Source organism: Molossus molossus, unplaced genomic scaffold (genome assembly GCF_014108415.1).
Source record: "Molossus molossus isolate mMolMol1 unplaced genomic scaffold, mMolMol1.p scaffold_m16_p_21, whole genome shotgun sequence".
Taxonomy (NCBI): Eukaryota; Metazoa; Chordata; class Mammalia; order Chiroptera; family Molossidae; genus Molossus; species Molossus molossus.
The window spans coordinates 13946233-13962846 of record NW_023425357.1 but is presented as its reverse complement, the minus strand read 5'-3'; the positions used below and the strand labels follow the sequence as shown (position 1 = coordinate 13962846).

At 37.7% G+C, this 16614-nt stretch overlaps 1 protein-coding gene across 1 annotated transcript; it reads right to left on the bottom strand.

The window, feature by feature from the left end:
- Nucleotides 1-6914: 6914 nt before the first annotated feature.
- Nucleotides 6915-14834, bottom strand: ZNF283 (zinc finger protein 283). The gene is given in 3 exon segments (XM_036275178.1): nt 6915-7206; nt 7208-8774; nt 14799-14834. Coding segments are annotated over 2 exon segments (1416 nt in total). The 5' UTR covers nt 8563-8774; nt 14799-14834; the 3' UTR covers nt 6915-7145.
- Nucleotides 14835-16614: the final 1780 nt, after the last annotated feature.

Sequence of the window (16614 nt, the reverse complement as noted above, 5' to 3'; positions counted from 1 at the left end):
CATTTGGTTGAAATTCCAGAATCAAAAAATAAGGTTTGATTTCCTCACACTACCCTGATTATCACAATAAAATTATTCTAAATTGTATCCTCATAAAGATTATATTCCTTGGTGCATTTAACTCCATCTTAGTTCTCATATATTTCCTTCTCCTAAATATGAGGAGCTCATTTTGATACTGTACAGAGCCCTGAGTGGATGGTTTTAGTCTCTAAATGAGGCAGACATATCCTATGTCCATTTAAAGTCTTCAACATGGAATGCTTCTTCTATACGAATCTTGGCTGATACTACATGATTATGAAGGCTCCTTAAAGGAATTTTGCTGGGCACTCAGTGAATTTATTGTGTTACAAATTAGAAATTCAAAGAAAAGAAATCAACAGATGAAACTAGAAAAGTTAAAGATCTCCATTTCAAAACAAAATAACCCAATACAGTCGTGCAATTTTAAAGAACAGGTAATTGCAATACAAAAACAAAAGTACATTTAAAAGGTAAACTATTACACAATCTCACACAGGAGATATAAAAATTTTAAGTAAAACAGTAGCAAATGAAATCAAGCAATCCATCGAAAAATAATATATCAGTGACTAACCTGGATATATCCAGAAATGGGGAGAAATCAATCTATCAGTATAAATTATTACAGTTAAATAAAATACTAGACAACTGCAGGAAGAGATGAAATGGCATTTGATAAAACTCAGGAGCCATTCCAACTTGGAGACAACAAAGATTTTTACTCACAAATAAAACATTTGAAGGCAACCGTTTGTGAGCATGATGCTGCCACTCCATCACAGCTAACACCCAGAGCCGATGGCTGAAATTTCCAACTTTAGAGTCTCTTTTAGTTATGACAGCATTTCCCAATGCAGTTTCACATCTCTAATATGGTAATAGGTGATGGGAATTGTTACTTCCACAGTAAAATTCATCTTAGTGCAAACTAAGTTGAACAATTTTATTCATTAGAATAAATACTCTTTAATCTTGATAAGTGGATAAGGTGCTTTGGATTATTTCTTAAATGGGAGTTTAGTAGATTCTGCTTCAGAAGCTTCTTTAACCAGAATACTATTAAATAATAAGCAATGGTGATTTTTGAGACATTATTTCAGAAATGCTGATATAAGGCACTATACCCACATCTCCTGGTGAACATGCAAATATGGTACCCAGGGAAAGTGAAAGATTAAATAGCAATGCTTTATTCTATTAAAACACTCAAGGTATTCTGCTTTGTTACAGATTATTAAAATTGTATGAGACAATGCCATCAAACACTAGACTGTGAGTGACTGAACAGTGATATCTTGGATGGCATAGCTGTATAAAATGGACATAAAGGTGAGGTGCGGATTGAAACAATGGCCAAGATTAACCACAGACATTTGTTTGGTAATGCAGTTTTGATGGAACTGACAGTTTTGGAAGTGAATAATTTTTGAAGGGTTGAATTCTGTGAGTATAAACACACTCTCTTATTTCACCATAACTAATAGGCTTTGATGCTAGCACTAAACCATGACAGCCATCTGGTAAAAAGTGATCATGGGAAGTCATCAATTTTAAAATGCATTCTGATTTCCAAATATTGAAATTCTTTTTAGAGTTTATTATATCGTTGTGTTGTGAATTCCTAATCTAAAAACCATACAAATCTAAGATAATTATTTATATCTAAGCCAGAAGAGTTTGGGTCTGGATATTCCATACAGATTGTTTCTATTGCAGTTCTTACAACTTCCATTGGATTCTGTTTGTTAATGTTTTCATTACACTTTCTACATTTATTTAAGTTCAATGTATCTAGATTTTGCTTTTTGGAAGTTATCTCCATTCAGTTTTGTTACTAGATTTCTATTATCCAGATTAAGATGAGCTAGTCAAAGTTTTAATGTTTTCACCTTGAAAAATTTTTACCTAAGGAGCTAACCATTTCCAAGTGTTGGTTTCTACTTTTTTTCCCCATAAGCTTTTGTGTAGAGGGCTTTCAATAGATCACAGCAACCGAGCTGCTCTACTACACACAAAACCCCAACCCAGAAGGTCTATGAATATTTTAGCACCAGGTTCCCTATGAACGTGTGTTGTCTAACAGGGGAGGGTACGGCACACAAGTGTTGTTTCTAAAAGGGAGATCCTATGTCCCTTCGATAGCTCAGCTGGTAGAGCTGAGGACTGTAGTTGATCTCTAAAAGGGAGATCCTAGATCAAAATTTTCAACCTTTTCTTTTGCTTATTGGCTCAAGTAGACTTAAGTGCATTGTATTACCTTACATTTAAAGTCTCCTCCATATCTATAATTACACTTCCTTTTTTATTCATGATTCTATAATACTGCCATCTTTCTTTCTTGAGTTTCCTTGTTTAGATTTATTGAAGTCTAGTTGAGAGGTAAATGGCCTTTTCACAGAAAAACTGTGACTTAAGACTATTGCTTTTAATTCTTAATCAATAATCTCAAATTTTATTTGTAGTAATTCCTTCTGTAACTTGATTAGGGTTTGTTATTTTTTTCTAGCTTCTTAATTCAGTGTGACAGGGACCACACTGAGGAAAATGAGGCCTAGTTCTGGCCCTCCATCTGGGTATTAGATTTCCACTCAGTAGGACTTCAGCTACATCCTACAAGTTCCCATACAATTATTTTGTTATCATTCTTTTATAAAGAATCAGTAATGGTTTCTATTTCCTCTTTAATTCAGAATATATATACATGACTATATATTTCCAAAAGTAGTTGACCAAGGTCCACCAATCCCACTAGTTGTATCATGGATCTTTGCAATTCAGAGCTCCAGCAGTCACTGTCTTAATTGAGTGATCAAATTTAACATTGGTGATAGTGGGAAAATAGATATTATGTGCTTTTGATGTATTGCAATATGAAGTACACATCACCACCTATGAAGTGTTCTGGCCATAAATGTTTAAGCCTCTAGCTCTGATTGGATTTTATGAGATATGAAGGGCAGGGGCACAAATTAAATTTCACCGTGGGGAAAGAAACAAATCTAGAATGTATTCATTCTATAAAATAGCTTTCCTGAACTTTTCAAAAAGTCTGTTCAAGACTAAAATCTAGAGACATGACAACCAAATGCAATGCATGAATATAGAGAAGATGCTGGCTAGAAAATAAATAGTAACAGGATGAAATCTTGGGAGCACTGGGAAATATGAAGTGAATAGAAGAGTATTACACTACAGGTCATTGAAAAAAGAAATAGAGGAAGATATAAAAAAGTGGAAGCACATACCCTGTTCATGGATTGGAAGAATTAACATAATTAAAATGTCCATACTACCCAAAGCAATCTATAGATTCAACGCAATCCCCATCAAAATACCAACGACATATTTCATAGAACTAGAACAAATACTTCAAAAGTTCATATGGAACCAAAAAAGACCCCGAATAGCCACAGCAATCTTGAAAAAGAAGAACAAAGTTGGAGGGATCACAATACCAGATATCAGGTTATACTACAAAGCGACTGTAACCAAAACAGCCTGGTACTGGCACAAGAACAGGCATATAGACCAGTGGAACAGAACTGAAAACCCAGAAATGGACCCAAGGCAATACGCTCAATTAATATTTGACAAAGGTGGCAAGAGCATACAGTGGAGCAAAGACAGCCTCTTTAATAAATGGTGTTGGGAAAATTGGACAGCTACATGCAAAAAAATGAAACTAGACCATCAACTTACACCATACACAAAAATAAATTCGAAATGGATAAAAGACTTAAATGTGACCCGTGAATCCATAAAAATTCTAGAAGAAAATGTAGGCAACAAAATTTTGGACATCATACGGAGCAGAATTTTCACTGATACATCACCTAAGGCAACAGAAATAAAGGAGGAAAATGAACACATGGGACTACATCAAACTAAAAAGCTTCTGCACAGCAAAAGAAACAATCATCAAAATGGAAAGGCAACCCACTGTATGGGAGAACATCATTGCCAACGATGTATCAGATAAGGGGTTAATTTCCAGTATATACAGAGTGCTCATACAACTCCACAAAAGGAAGACAAAGAACCCAATTAAAAAATGGGCAGAGGAGCTGAATAGACACCTCTCCAAACAGGACATACAAATGGCCAAGAGACATATGAAGAAATGCTCAACATCACTAATCATCAGAGAGATGCAAATTAAAACAACTATGAGGTATCACCTCACACCTGTCAGAATGGCCGCCATCAACAAATCATCAAACAACAAGTGTTGGCGAGGGTGTGGAGAAAAGGGGACTCTAATACACTGCTGGTGGGAATGCAGACTGGTGCAGCCGCTATGGAAAACAATATGGTGCTACCTCAAAAAATTAAAAATTGAACTTCCATTCGACCCAGTGATCCCACTGCTGGGAATATACCCTAAGAAGCCTGAAACACCAATCAGGAAGAATATATGTACCCCCATGTTCATAGCAGCACTATTTACAATAGCTAAGATCTGGAAACAGCCCAAGTGTCCACCAGTAGACGAATGGATCAAAAAGCTGTGGTACATATACACAATGGAGTACTATGCAGCGGTAAGAAAGAAAGATCTCTTATCCTTTGAGACGACATGGAGGGACCTGGAAAGTATTATCCTAAGTGAAAGAAGCCAAGCAGAAAAAGACAAATACCACATGATCTCACTTATATACGGAATATAATGAACATAACAGTCTGAGGAATACAGTAGACCCAGACACATGGAAGTAGGGCACAGACTGACATCCCTCAGAAGAGGGGATGGGGGGTGGGGGGGTGGGAAGAGATAAACCACAGAACTTATATGCATGTATGCATGACCAATGGACATGGACAACTAAGCCGGGGACAGGGGGGAGGGGGGGGTGCCAATGGGGTAAAAAGGTAAAATATCTGTAACAAAAAAATAAATAAATAAATAAAATTAAATTAAAAAAAAAAAAAAAGAGTATTACAGAATTTTTGATAATTTTCTTGAGTGACCATGGTATTAAAGAGTAAGATTGTTCTTATTCTTAGAGGATGCATGCTGATATGTTCAGGAATGAACCATCATGACTTATACATAAATCAAATGGTACATGAATATACATACACATATATTCAGAGAGAAAGCAAATATGGCCAAGTGTTAACAATTATTGATTCTAGATAGAGAGTATATTCATTATACTATTCTTTAAACTTGTCTAAAAGTCTGAAAATTGACATAAGATTTTGGGAAAGAATTCTCAATGGGCCATTTTCTATTTCTTTGCAATTTCCAATTTATCTTAAAGTTTGAACAAAGAATTTTAATTATTGCCTACCCATCTGTTGGAATTCATTACAGGCAAATTGCTTCATACCACTCCCTGATTCTTCCAGTATATTCCCATTTTAACACTTGCTAAGTCCACACTTATTTTCAGCCTTAACTTCTTACGCAGCTTAAGGGATAAATTCTGAATAAAAACCCTCTTGGATTGTTTTACTAAATTTTATCCAGAATAAACTATCTGAAGTTTAAAATCATAAGTGGTTATAAAAAGCTTTTCTAAATTCATTACACCAATGAACATTTCCTTCCTAAGAATTCACTAGTAGTAGCCTGGCTGATGTTGCTCAGTGGTTGAGCATCGACCCATGCACCAAGAGGTCATTGGTTCGATTGCTGGACAGGACACATGCCCAAGTTGTGGGCCTGATCCCCAGTGTGAGGCATGCAGGAGGCGGCCAATCGATGTTCTCTCTCATGGATGTTTCTATTTCTCTCTTCCTCACTAAAATCAATAAAGAAAAAAAACAAATGCACTAGTAGTAATACTAATAATGAGGATAATAACAGCTAATATGTACTGAACATAGGTTACATAACAGATATTCTTCCAAGGATCTGATGCATACTAAATTCATCCAGTCTTTACAAAAGCACTATTAAATAGCTATCATCACCAGTATTTTGAAGATGATGCCCAGAAGGGATAAACATTTTGTCCACATCACACAGGTAGTAAGGAGGTGAAATAGTGGTGACAATCAGTATGGTTTGTGCCATGGATAAGGGGCTTCCTACCTTTGTTACAATACAGAAATAATGGATATTTATTATTCAAAATAAAGTTTAACAAAGACTGAATAGTGTTGGAAAGCTTCTAAACATATACTAAATGAACATACTTGGTATAAATTCTCTATGCTTTTGTGGGCATAAAGAAGTTGTGATTCCCACATTAGCCAAATCTCCCTATAGCATGAATATTCTGCTATTCTAAGTAGGTGACAAGTGAGGGATTTCTTGTTCTAACTCAATCATGTTATAGCCTGTATCATATTTTTAAAAGTCTGAATGTTGTTTCAATTATTTCTGGGTAAGTGCAAATTTCTGTTTTTAATTTCCAATCATTCATGGACTAATTGATACTTTTGTAAAATTCAATGATGTCATGATATCAAATTGCTATAAAAGTTTCCAAACACTTACTCTCATATTCTGCATTTATCTCATGATGGACAGGTAACAATTTGTGGACTGGCACTAGTCTCTAGATAACAGTTTGAGTAGCACTTGTCTAAAGGTGTTTCTGCATTCTAATCCAAAGGGTTTCTCATTTGGATGAATTCTCTGATGTATTCTAAGATGCTTACCACATTTATAACCCTTTCTGCATTCTTTATATCCATATAATTTCACAGCAGTGATACATTCTCTGATGTGCAGAGCAAGAACTGAATTAGATTTAGGTTCTTCCTACATTCCTTAAAGTGTTTCTAATGAGTATAAATTCTCCAATGCTTATCAGACTCTGTCATGAATAAAGATACATTTCTTTCATTTAAATGGTTTCAAATCAGTATAAATTGATGTTCAATAATGTTGTGCAGAAGTCTATAGGCCTTTTCATGTTCCTATGTTCAAAATATTTCTTACTAGTATGAATTTCCTGATATGAAGCAAATTGTCCAAACAGAAGTAAGGCTTTTGCACATTCCCTACAGTCATAAGTTTTATCCAGAGTAAGATCTTTCCACTTGTTAAGTCGTCCAAACACACACACACACACACACACACGTTTTCATCTTTTCAATCACAAAGTGTCACAGTATCAATTGTTTCATTTGAGTAAGCTGTCCATATAGACTTCCCCATTCTTTTATTCATAGGGTTTATCATTACTATGAGTTCTCTCATGTTGAACAAGGCTTGAGCCATGAGTAAGTCTTCCCAAATTCCTTACATTGATAAGGTTTCTCATCAGTATAAAATCTCTGATGAACACTAAGTTGATACCCACTATTAAAGGCCTTCCCACCTTCTTTACATTCATAGGATTTCTCACCAGTATGAGCTCTCTCATGTTTAACAAGGCTTGAACTCCAACTGAAGGTCTTTCCACATTCATTACATTTAAAAGGTTTCTCGCCAGTATGAATTTTCTGATGCTGAGTAAGATGATAGCCACGACTAAAGGCCTTTCCGCATTCTTTACATTCATAGGGTTTCTCACCAGTATGAATTCTCTCATGTTGAACAAGACTTGAACCGCAATTAAAGGCCTTCCCACATTCCTTACATTCGTAGGGTTTCTTGCCAGTATGAAATATGTGATGTCGAGTAAGTTGATACCCACTGCCAAAGGCCTTCCCACAGTCTTTACATTCATAGGATTTCTCACCAGTATGGACTCTCTCATGTTTAACAAGGCTTGAACCCCAACTAAAAGCTTTCCCACACTCCTTACATTCAAAAGGTTTCTCACCAGTATGAATTTTCTGATGCTGAGTAAGGTGATAGCCACGACTAAAGGCCTTCCCACACTCTTTACATTCATAGGGTTTCTCGCCAGTATGAATTCTCTCATGCTGAATAAGACTTGAACCACAATTAAAGGCCTTCCCACATTCCTTACATTCGTAGGGTTTCTTGCCAGTATGAAATATGTGATGTCGAGTAAGCTGATAACCCCAACAAAAAACCTTTCCACATACTTTACATTCATAAGGTTTCTTACCAGTATGGATTTTCTGATGCTGAGTAAGTTGATAGCCACGACTGAATGCCTTCCCACATTCTTTACATTTATAAGGTTTTTCACCTGAATGAATTATCTCATGTTTAGCAAGGCTTGAGCCCCAAAAAAAGGCCTTCCCACATTCCTTACATTCATAAGATTTAACACCAATATGAATTTTCTGATGTTGAGTAAGGTGATAGCCACGACTAAAGGCCTTCCCACACTCTTTACATTCATAGGGTTTCTCACCAGTATGGATTCTCTCATGTTTAACAAGACTTGATCCCCAACTAAAGGTCTTCCCACATTCCTTACATTTGTAGGGTTTCTCACCAGTATGAAATCTCTGGTGCATAGTGAGTTGATAGGCACTAAAAAAGTCTTTCCCACATTCTTTACATTCAAAGTGATTTTTAGTTGTATGAGTTCTCTTATGTTGAACAAGTTTTGAACCATGACTACAAGTCTTCCCACATTCCTTAAAAACATAGGGTTTCTCTGGCTTATGAATTCTTTGATGTGCAAGAAGAGATTTACTATTTTTGTAAGTGGGCATTTTTTCATAGTCGATTATCACTTGACTGAAGTATTCCTCTTGATGTTCCTGTACTCCCTCAAATTTGCTTTTACACTTCCAGTTATTTTTTAAAATGGATGCCTCAAGACCAAGGGTTTTACTTCTTTCCTTTATCTCCCACTGGGAAAAATTGATTTCAGAAATGTTCTTTCCTGAAAAGGTATTTTTGGTCTCATATGTTGACTCCAAATCTGAAAAAAAACAAGAAAACCACACATTTTATTTCCTCTACCAGAAAAATGCCCTCTACAGTAAAAATAAAAGACGAATTGAAAATAATACCCAAGCCCTGGCCGGTTTGGCTCAGCGGTTAGAGCGTCGGCCTGCGGTCCTGAGAGACCCGGGTTCGGTTCCCGCTAAGGGCATGTACCTCGGTTGCAGTTTGTCCCCGGCCCTGGTCAGTTGTGCGGGTGGCAGCCACTCGATGTGTTCCTTTCACATCGATGTTTCTCTCTCTCTCTCTGTTCCTCTCTCTCCCTCCCACTCTTCCTGAACAAAAAATGGAAAAATGTCCTCGGGTGAGGATAAAAAAAAAAAGAAAAGAAAATAATACCCAAAAGTTAACTGGATTAGTGGACTTACTGAACTCCTAAGCATCAAGTCTCTCCTTGCCAAATTCAATTTTGATTTTTCAGCTCTTGTAATCTTAATGTTCTGATTTGCCAGTCTTCTGGAGGATTCGACAAAGATCACTTTAACAAGTCCCTCATCTTCCTGTGTAGATGGTCCCTTAAACTAAAATATGCCCTTGCATCAATCAAGGTTTTCTGTGCCCAGGTGTGATTGCAGCTGAACTTTTAATGACTTTGTAGGCTGGCATGATGAACTAGAATCTAGAAAATCTCAACATTCAAAAATAACTTCATTAAGCTGGATAATTCTCCCTTACAAGAATTTTTCTGAGTGGTTGGTGTTGGGCTAGAAAAAAAGAAATCTTACGGACTGAGCAGTTACTAAGTTCCAAGGCTCTACGGGCTCTCAAACAAGAAGTGAAACAAAGCTAACTAAAGCTATAATACAACCATCTAGCTCCAATCCTAATACACTCAAAGAGGTTAGCCCATCAGTGGTCATGTGGAAAGTTTAGAACAAAGAAAGATATTTTATATCTAATTTGAAACAAGAAATGAACTGAAACTAATGAAGGTTATGATCTAGTCCCATCTCAGCTCCATGCTTGGAGCGCAGTTTTGTACAATTTAGCATCAACAAATAGTTCAATAAATTTGAACTGCCATATAAGGGCTTGCATTATCATTATTATTTTTTTATTTTATTTTTTTTTTATCCTCACCCGAGGACATTTTTTGCATCTATCTTCAGATAGAGAGGGAGGGAGAGAGGGGGAAAAGAGAGAGAGAAACATCAACGTGACATGTATCGACTGGTTGCTACCCACACTACTCCAACCAGGGAGGGGACAAACTGCAACTGAGGTATGCCCCTGGTGGGAACCGAACGCGGGACTCTGGTCCACAGGCCAAACTGGCCAGGGCAGGGCTTGCATTATTATTACTTCGTACTTGAATGTTTTTTTTTTTTGTAAAGTTTAACAGTGTTTATAAATGAATACAGGTTTACTTTCTTTGCAATTTTTTTTTTTTTTTTTTTTTTTGGTACATGTCCCTAACAGGAACCAAACCTGGGACTCTGGTCCACAGGCCGACGCTCCAACCGCTGAGCCAAACTGGTCAGGGCTCTTTGTGAATGTTTTTAAAAAAATCATTGAGGACCTAAAAGAGCTTTTGTTTATATGGGTTATACCTTTTTACAGTAAATCATCAAATGTTAACATATTTCATGAAAAAAATTATATTTTCCAAAATAAAAAATACTAATGAAGTATTTATTTTAATCTTTCATAAATCTCTGTAATATCTGATTTAACAGAAGACAACTGGATTCTTATATCTGCTTCTGCATTCAATCTGGGGCAATGCTACTTTGGTTGAAGTACATGAAGAAAATCCAATCTCCCACAGATATGTAATCATAAAATGGAAGAATATTTTATAAGCCTGTTCAGATCATTGTGGATATTCTTCTTTGATAATACAGTAAAACTTGAGAAGTGGTAGTTCCTTAGAGGTTAACTGCAATGTGGAATATGCAACTATACCCATGAACTTTTCATACTATGTTACATTATAATTCATTAAGCTTTGAATGACCTTTTATCCATGCATAATTTTGCAATATCATGCACTGGTCATTTGAAAAACAGTGGTTCACTGAGCTGTGCAGATCTTTGAGAATTTGACATATTTCATTATACAATATCAAAATAATCACATAGCCCTGGCTAGTTTGGCTCAGCGGTCAGTGCATTGGTCCGCAGAGTTGCAGGTTCGATTCTGGTAAAGGGCACATGCCTTGGTTGCAGTTTAGTCCCCAGCCCTGGTCGGGGTCATGTAGGAGGCAACCTGTTGCTATGTCTCTCTCACATTGATGTTTCTCTCTTTCTCTCTCTCTCTCTCCCTCCCACTCTATCTGAAGATAAATGGAAAAATATCCTTGGGTGAAGATTTTTTTTTTTAAAATCACATATTAATATTACCACCTACTTCATTAGGGAAAAAAATATGTATTGAGAAGCTGTAAAGCTCAAAATGGTAGATATAAATTTCACACAATTCTAATTTTTACTTGAAAGTTTGAATTCTATCATTGGCAACAAATATGTGTTCTTGAAATGGCAGGTCCACTTGCAGGAAAATATTTTCCAACTACCTAAGTCTGGATAACCATAGTGTGTTAGTCATTTTTTCAGGAAAAAAATGGTGCTCCATAAAAAACAGCTAGTTTAACTCACAATTCAAACAACTGCACAAGTGGGGTTTTTTTTAATCCTCACCTGAGAACATTTTTTCATTTTTTGTTCAGATAGAGTTGGGGCAGGGGGGAGAAACATCAACGTGAAAGGGACACATCAACTGGTTGCCACCCACACGACCCCAACCAGGGCCGAGGACTAACTGCAACCAAGGTACGTGCCCTTAGCGGGAACCGAACCCAGGTCTCTCTGGACCACAGGCCAGCGCTCTAACTGCTGAGCCAAACTAGCCAGGGCTGCACAAGTGGTTTTCCTCAAGGCAACCATCACACTTTGCTATGCAGGAGAGGAACTTAATAAATATTTCCTATTTTATCAAACAAAATATTTTCTTAATGCACACTCAAGGGTCAAGACTTAATAAAATGAAACCCAGAGCAGTGTGTGTCAACCAGTGTGTGTGTGTGTGTGTGTGTGGGGGGGGGGATGTTCAATATAAAAAGGATTGTCCCATGTGGAAAGTCAGAATGCAAGTAGGATAAGGACAAGTGTCTGTGTGTGACCTGGCATGGGCTGCATGGCCCAAGTTGGGTGAGAATGGCAATCATATGATTAAGGTGGTGGTGGTAATGGAAGGCTGGTTACATACAGAGAGTTTGATCAAATAAGTAAATATATTAAGAATAATGAAAGCCAGGTTTTTTTGGTTTTTTTTTAATCCTCACCCGAGGACACTTTTCCATATTTTGTTCAGATAGAGTGGGAGGGAGGGAGGGAGGGAGGGAGGGAGGGAGAGAGAGAGAGAGAGAGAGAGAGAGAGAGAGAGAAACATAGATGTGAAAGGGACACATCGAGTGGCTGCCACCCGCACGACCCAACCAGGACAGACTGCAACCGAGGTACATGCCCTTAGCAGGAACCAAACCCGGGTCTCTCTGGATCGCAGGCTGATGCTCTAACCGCTGAGCCAAACTGGCCAGGGCTGAAAGCCAGGTTTTTCACTGTCAGAGAAGGGAGTTAGAAATGTGGAAAGTGAGTAAGTTAAAAAGAAACCTGTAGTGTTGGATTGGAATTGTAGATATCTGTGTGAACTCAAACTGGAAATGTGTGTGCATGTATATGTATGTATGTAGTATATAAGTATATTCACTAGTTCTGTCCACTAAGAGGGCCTGGGAGAATCCATCCCTCAGCAGCAATGAACAAAGCTAGTACCCAGATTTTGGCTTCTAAATACCATTCTCGACTACAAGGAACCAGGGTACCTTTTTTTTTTTTTTTTTGGTATGTGCCCCTAGCGGGAACTGAACCCAGGACTCTCTGGTCCGCAGGCCAATGCTCCAACCGCTGAGCCAAACCAGCCAAGGCGGAACCAGAGTACCTTTAAGAAATGGCTGATATTAAGGCTGGAACAGGGAAAGTGCAAGATTAGCCTGAAACGTGTTGTGTCAGAAAATAATGAACTGCTTAAAGTGATGGAAACATGCCAAATGACAAAGAAGCCATCATGACAGGGTTCCCAATGGTCAAATCTGGGATAAGCTCAAATATTTTGAGCTTCAAAATAAATAATGGAAAGAACAGATTACAACCCTCTTACTAGAAATCCAATATATAAATAAACTGAAAGTCTGAAGGGGAATATAATATTTAATAGTCTCAAAGTTCCTTCTCTCAAAATACCATTAAAGGAAAAAAGATTAACTTTATAAGGAGGAAGCCAACAGATACAACCAACTTCAATTGCTCAAAGAAAACATCAGCAGTAATAAAAATCATCTGCTCTACCTGACAGAATGCAAAAACACAGCATCAATTCTGTGATATTTCTGCCAGAGAGGCATAACATAAATATAATCATAAGGAAAGAACAGACAAACCCACACTGTACAAATCAACTGACCTGTAGTCTTCAGAAGCAGCAAGGAATGCAAGTCAAGGAAAGATGTAGGAACTGTTTCAGAATGAAGGAGACTAAACAACCCAAATTCCTGAAAGAACAACAAGGACAAAACTGTGTACTATCTGATCCTTGTCTATCTCTTGACTAATTTCTTAGTACACGCTCCACTGCTCTGGCCTTACAGATCCTCCAATAAAGTTCCTTTCTAACCACAGGGCCTTTGCATTTGCTGTTGCCTGTGACTGATATATTCCTCCCCCAGTCATATAATGTGATCCCAGGCTTTATGTGCCTACTCAAGAAAGCTTTCCCTGACCACCTTATCTGAATTAGTCCTATCAATTCCCATCATTTTCTATTCTCTTATGCCATTTACCTTCCCTGAATGATGTTTCATTACATTATTTATTTATTTACTTACTTACTTACTTATTTTATATTTCTCCCTGACTACACAAACTGCATGAGAATGGGCAAGTTATCAATTTTGTTCATGATAGTACAATGCCTGGCTGGGAGTAGGCATGCAAAATATTTGCAAAATTTAGGAATGAATGTATATATTTACTCACACACAGAGAGAAATGCAAAAGAGCTTGGAAATCAGATGAATTCAATAAGCAAAATGGTTACACTGGAGACAAAAAAGAACACCTTCCTCACTGAAATGGGAGGAGAATATGCAAAGAAAAACAAGGAGGGTAGGAAATGAGATCAAGATGAAATTCCTTTGGTAGCCCAAACTAAGACCTCAATTTCCTTGCAGGTGTTGGGCCTTCACTCTACAGGCCCTGGTCCTTTGTAGGGACCTTTCCAAACATCCCAGATGTTCCCACTTCTCTTCTTCTGTGACCTGTGAGGTTGTTTCCAGCAACGTTGGTTCCCTCCTGCCTTTACCTTCTTGGGTTCCAACTTCTTGGCCCTTCCTCACAGCCATCCAGGACTCTACTCCTTGCTCCAATAATGTTGTCACATCTGACTATTCTAAGCTAAAATATTTGGTTAGTTGTCAATAAAGTAAATGTAAAATAATGCTGATAAAGACTTCAGAGAAGAGAGGGATAATGGGAATAAAGATCATGACATCAGCCCTGGCTGGTTTGACCCAGTGGTTAGAGCGTTGGCTCACAGACCAGAGAGTCCTGAGTTCGGTTCCCACTAAGGACACGTACCTCGGTTGCAGTTTGTCCCCGGCCCCAGATGGGGTCGTGTGGGTGGCAGCAACTCGATGTATCTCTCTCACATAGATGTTTCTCTCTCTCTCTTTCTCTCTCTTCCTCCCTCCTGCTCAATCTGAAGATAAATGCAAAAATGTCCTTGGGTGAGGATAAAACAAAACAAAAAAAAGATTATGACATCACACAGATAGGAAAATAATTTTGTTTGAGACTCATCCAGGCTCCAGCTCTTTAGAGCAAATAGAATACCGACTCTGGAGCCAGACTTTCTATGTTCAATCACTGCCACTGCCTCCTACCAGCTGTGTGACCTTGGGAAGTCACTTAAACTATATGTGCCTCAGATAAAAATAGCACCTACCTCTGCCCTGGCCGGTGTGGCTCCATTGCTTGAGTGTTGTCCCATGCACAGAAAGGTCGCTGGTTTGATTCCCAGTCAGGGCACATGCCAAGATTGCATGTTCGATCCCCAGGTGGGGTACATACAGGAGACAGCTGATCGATGTTTTTCTGACATTGATGTTTCTCTCTCTGTCTCTCCCTTCCTCTCTCTCTAAAAAATAAATAAATAAATAAAAACATATTTTTTTAAAAGTTAAAAATAGTACCTACCTCATGGGGATGTCATGAAAGTTAAATAAGTTAATATACATGCTCTAATTAAAACAAAGCCTGGTTTATAGTAAGTACAGTGTTAACTATTAATATTATTGTTACTGTTGTTACTTTGCTAAGAGGAAAACAAGAAGTTTCATGGGCCTTTTTAGGAGTTAGCTCAGATTGTAACTTTTAACTCAAAATTTGTTGTAAATAAAGGAATGCATTTGCTTAGTAAGAAACATATTATATTCATTCAATCCAGCCTTATCTGAAGAGAAGAGACTCTTTTGAAAGTCAGAGTATATCAGGACACTGTTCCTAGCTATACTCCCTGCATGTGGGTCAGAAAAGAACAAGGAGCAGGGCTTCTTTAATGGGCATGAAAATCACCAAAGGACCTTGTGTAAATTCAGATTCTGCCCTGCAGGTCTGGGGTAGGACCTGACAAGCTGAATTTCTAACCAGCCCAGAAGAAGCTGATGTTACTTATTTGTGTAATACTTAACAATAAAAAAGTTAAAACCCCATATAAACCAAATCATGGCTTCCAATCACTGAGAAAACAATCTACTTCTTCCCCTAAACCAAATAAATTGGCTATCATCTGGGTCCTACTTATATTCCTCACTAATTCTTGGTACTCTTTCCTTCACTGCTTTGCTCTGGCCTTCTTACAGTTCCTCAAACAAAAGAACCACACTTTGAGTAGCAAGGACACAGATCATTTATAGAAATGTTGATGTTAAACACAGTTTGAAACCTGGTTTCTCTGACAATGGTTATAAAATAAATGCCCCATAATATAAATCCAGCTTGTTGGTCATTAAAGAAGAGAGAGCATTCACTGCAGGAAGGGCCAGAGGAAAGTGAGAAGCTCACTGAGGGGTGGGAAGATCAAGGTGCTCAATGAACCCATTTCTAACCCAACAAATATCAAAACATTCCTTTGAGAACAGGAAGAAGACATTCACCTGGTTTCTTCAAAGATAGCCCCGTAATTCCCAGTGAAGAAAGCTGATGTTGCAAAGAGGAGATTCTACATGATTTCAGGCAGATGACCTTACCCAGTGAGATCAAGTTACTATAGTTCTCCAACATCACATCCATGTACAAGTCCCTCTGAGCAGGGTCCAGGCACTCCCACTCCTCCTGAGAGAAGTCGATGGCCACATCCCTGAAAGTCACCAACCCCTAAAACCAAAAATCCACACATTACTCGTGAAATTAAAGAAATTTAAGAATTTAAGAAAATATTTTCAAGAGGAAAAAGGAGGTTATGAAGGATAAACTGCAAGAAGAAGAAAATGTGATACAAATGAGTAGGAAAAAGTGAGGAAATTACTATGACTAAAGCAGAGTGTCTACATGTTCTAGAAGAATTGTGTTATAGCAGAAAAAAATCTTCCTGGATACTGTAAGATTACTCAGTTCTCCAGACCTGTCTGATAATATATAAAAGAAATCCCAGTTTCTCTTCTATTAAGGAAAAATAGTGGAGGGGAGAATAGGAGGTTTTTAGGTGTGTATACATACACACACCCTGCTAAGTGCCTGCCTCATACATTCTTTATAAATGT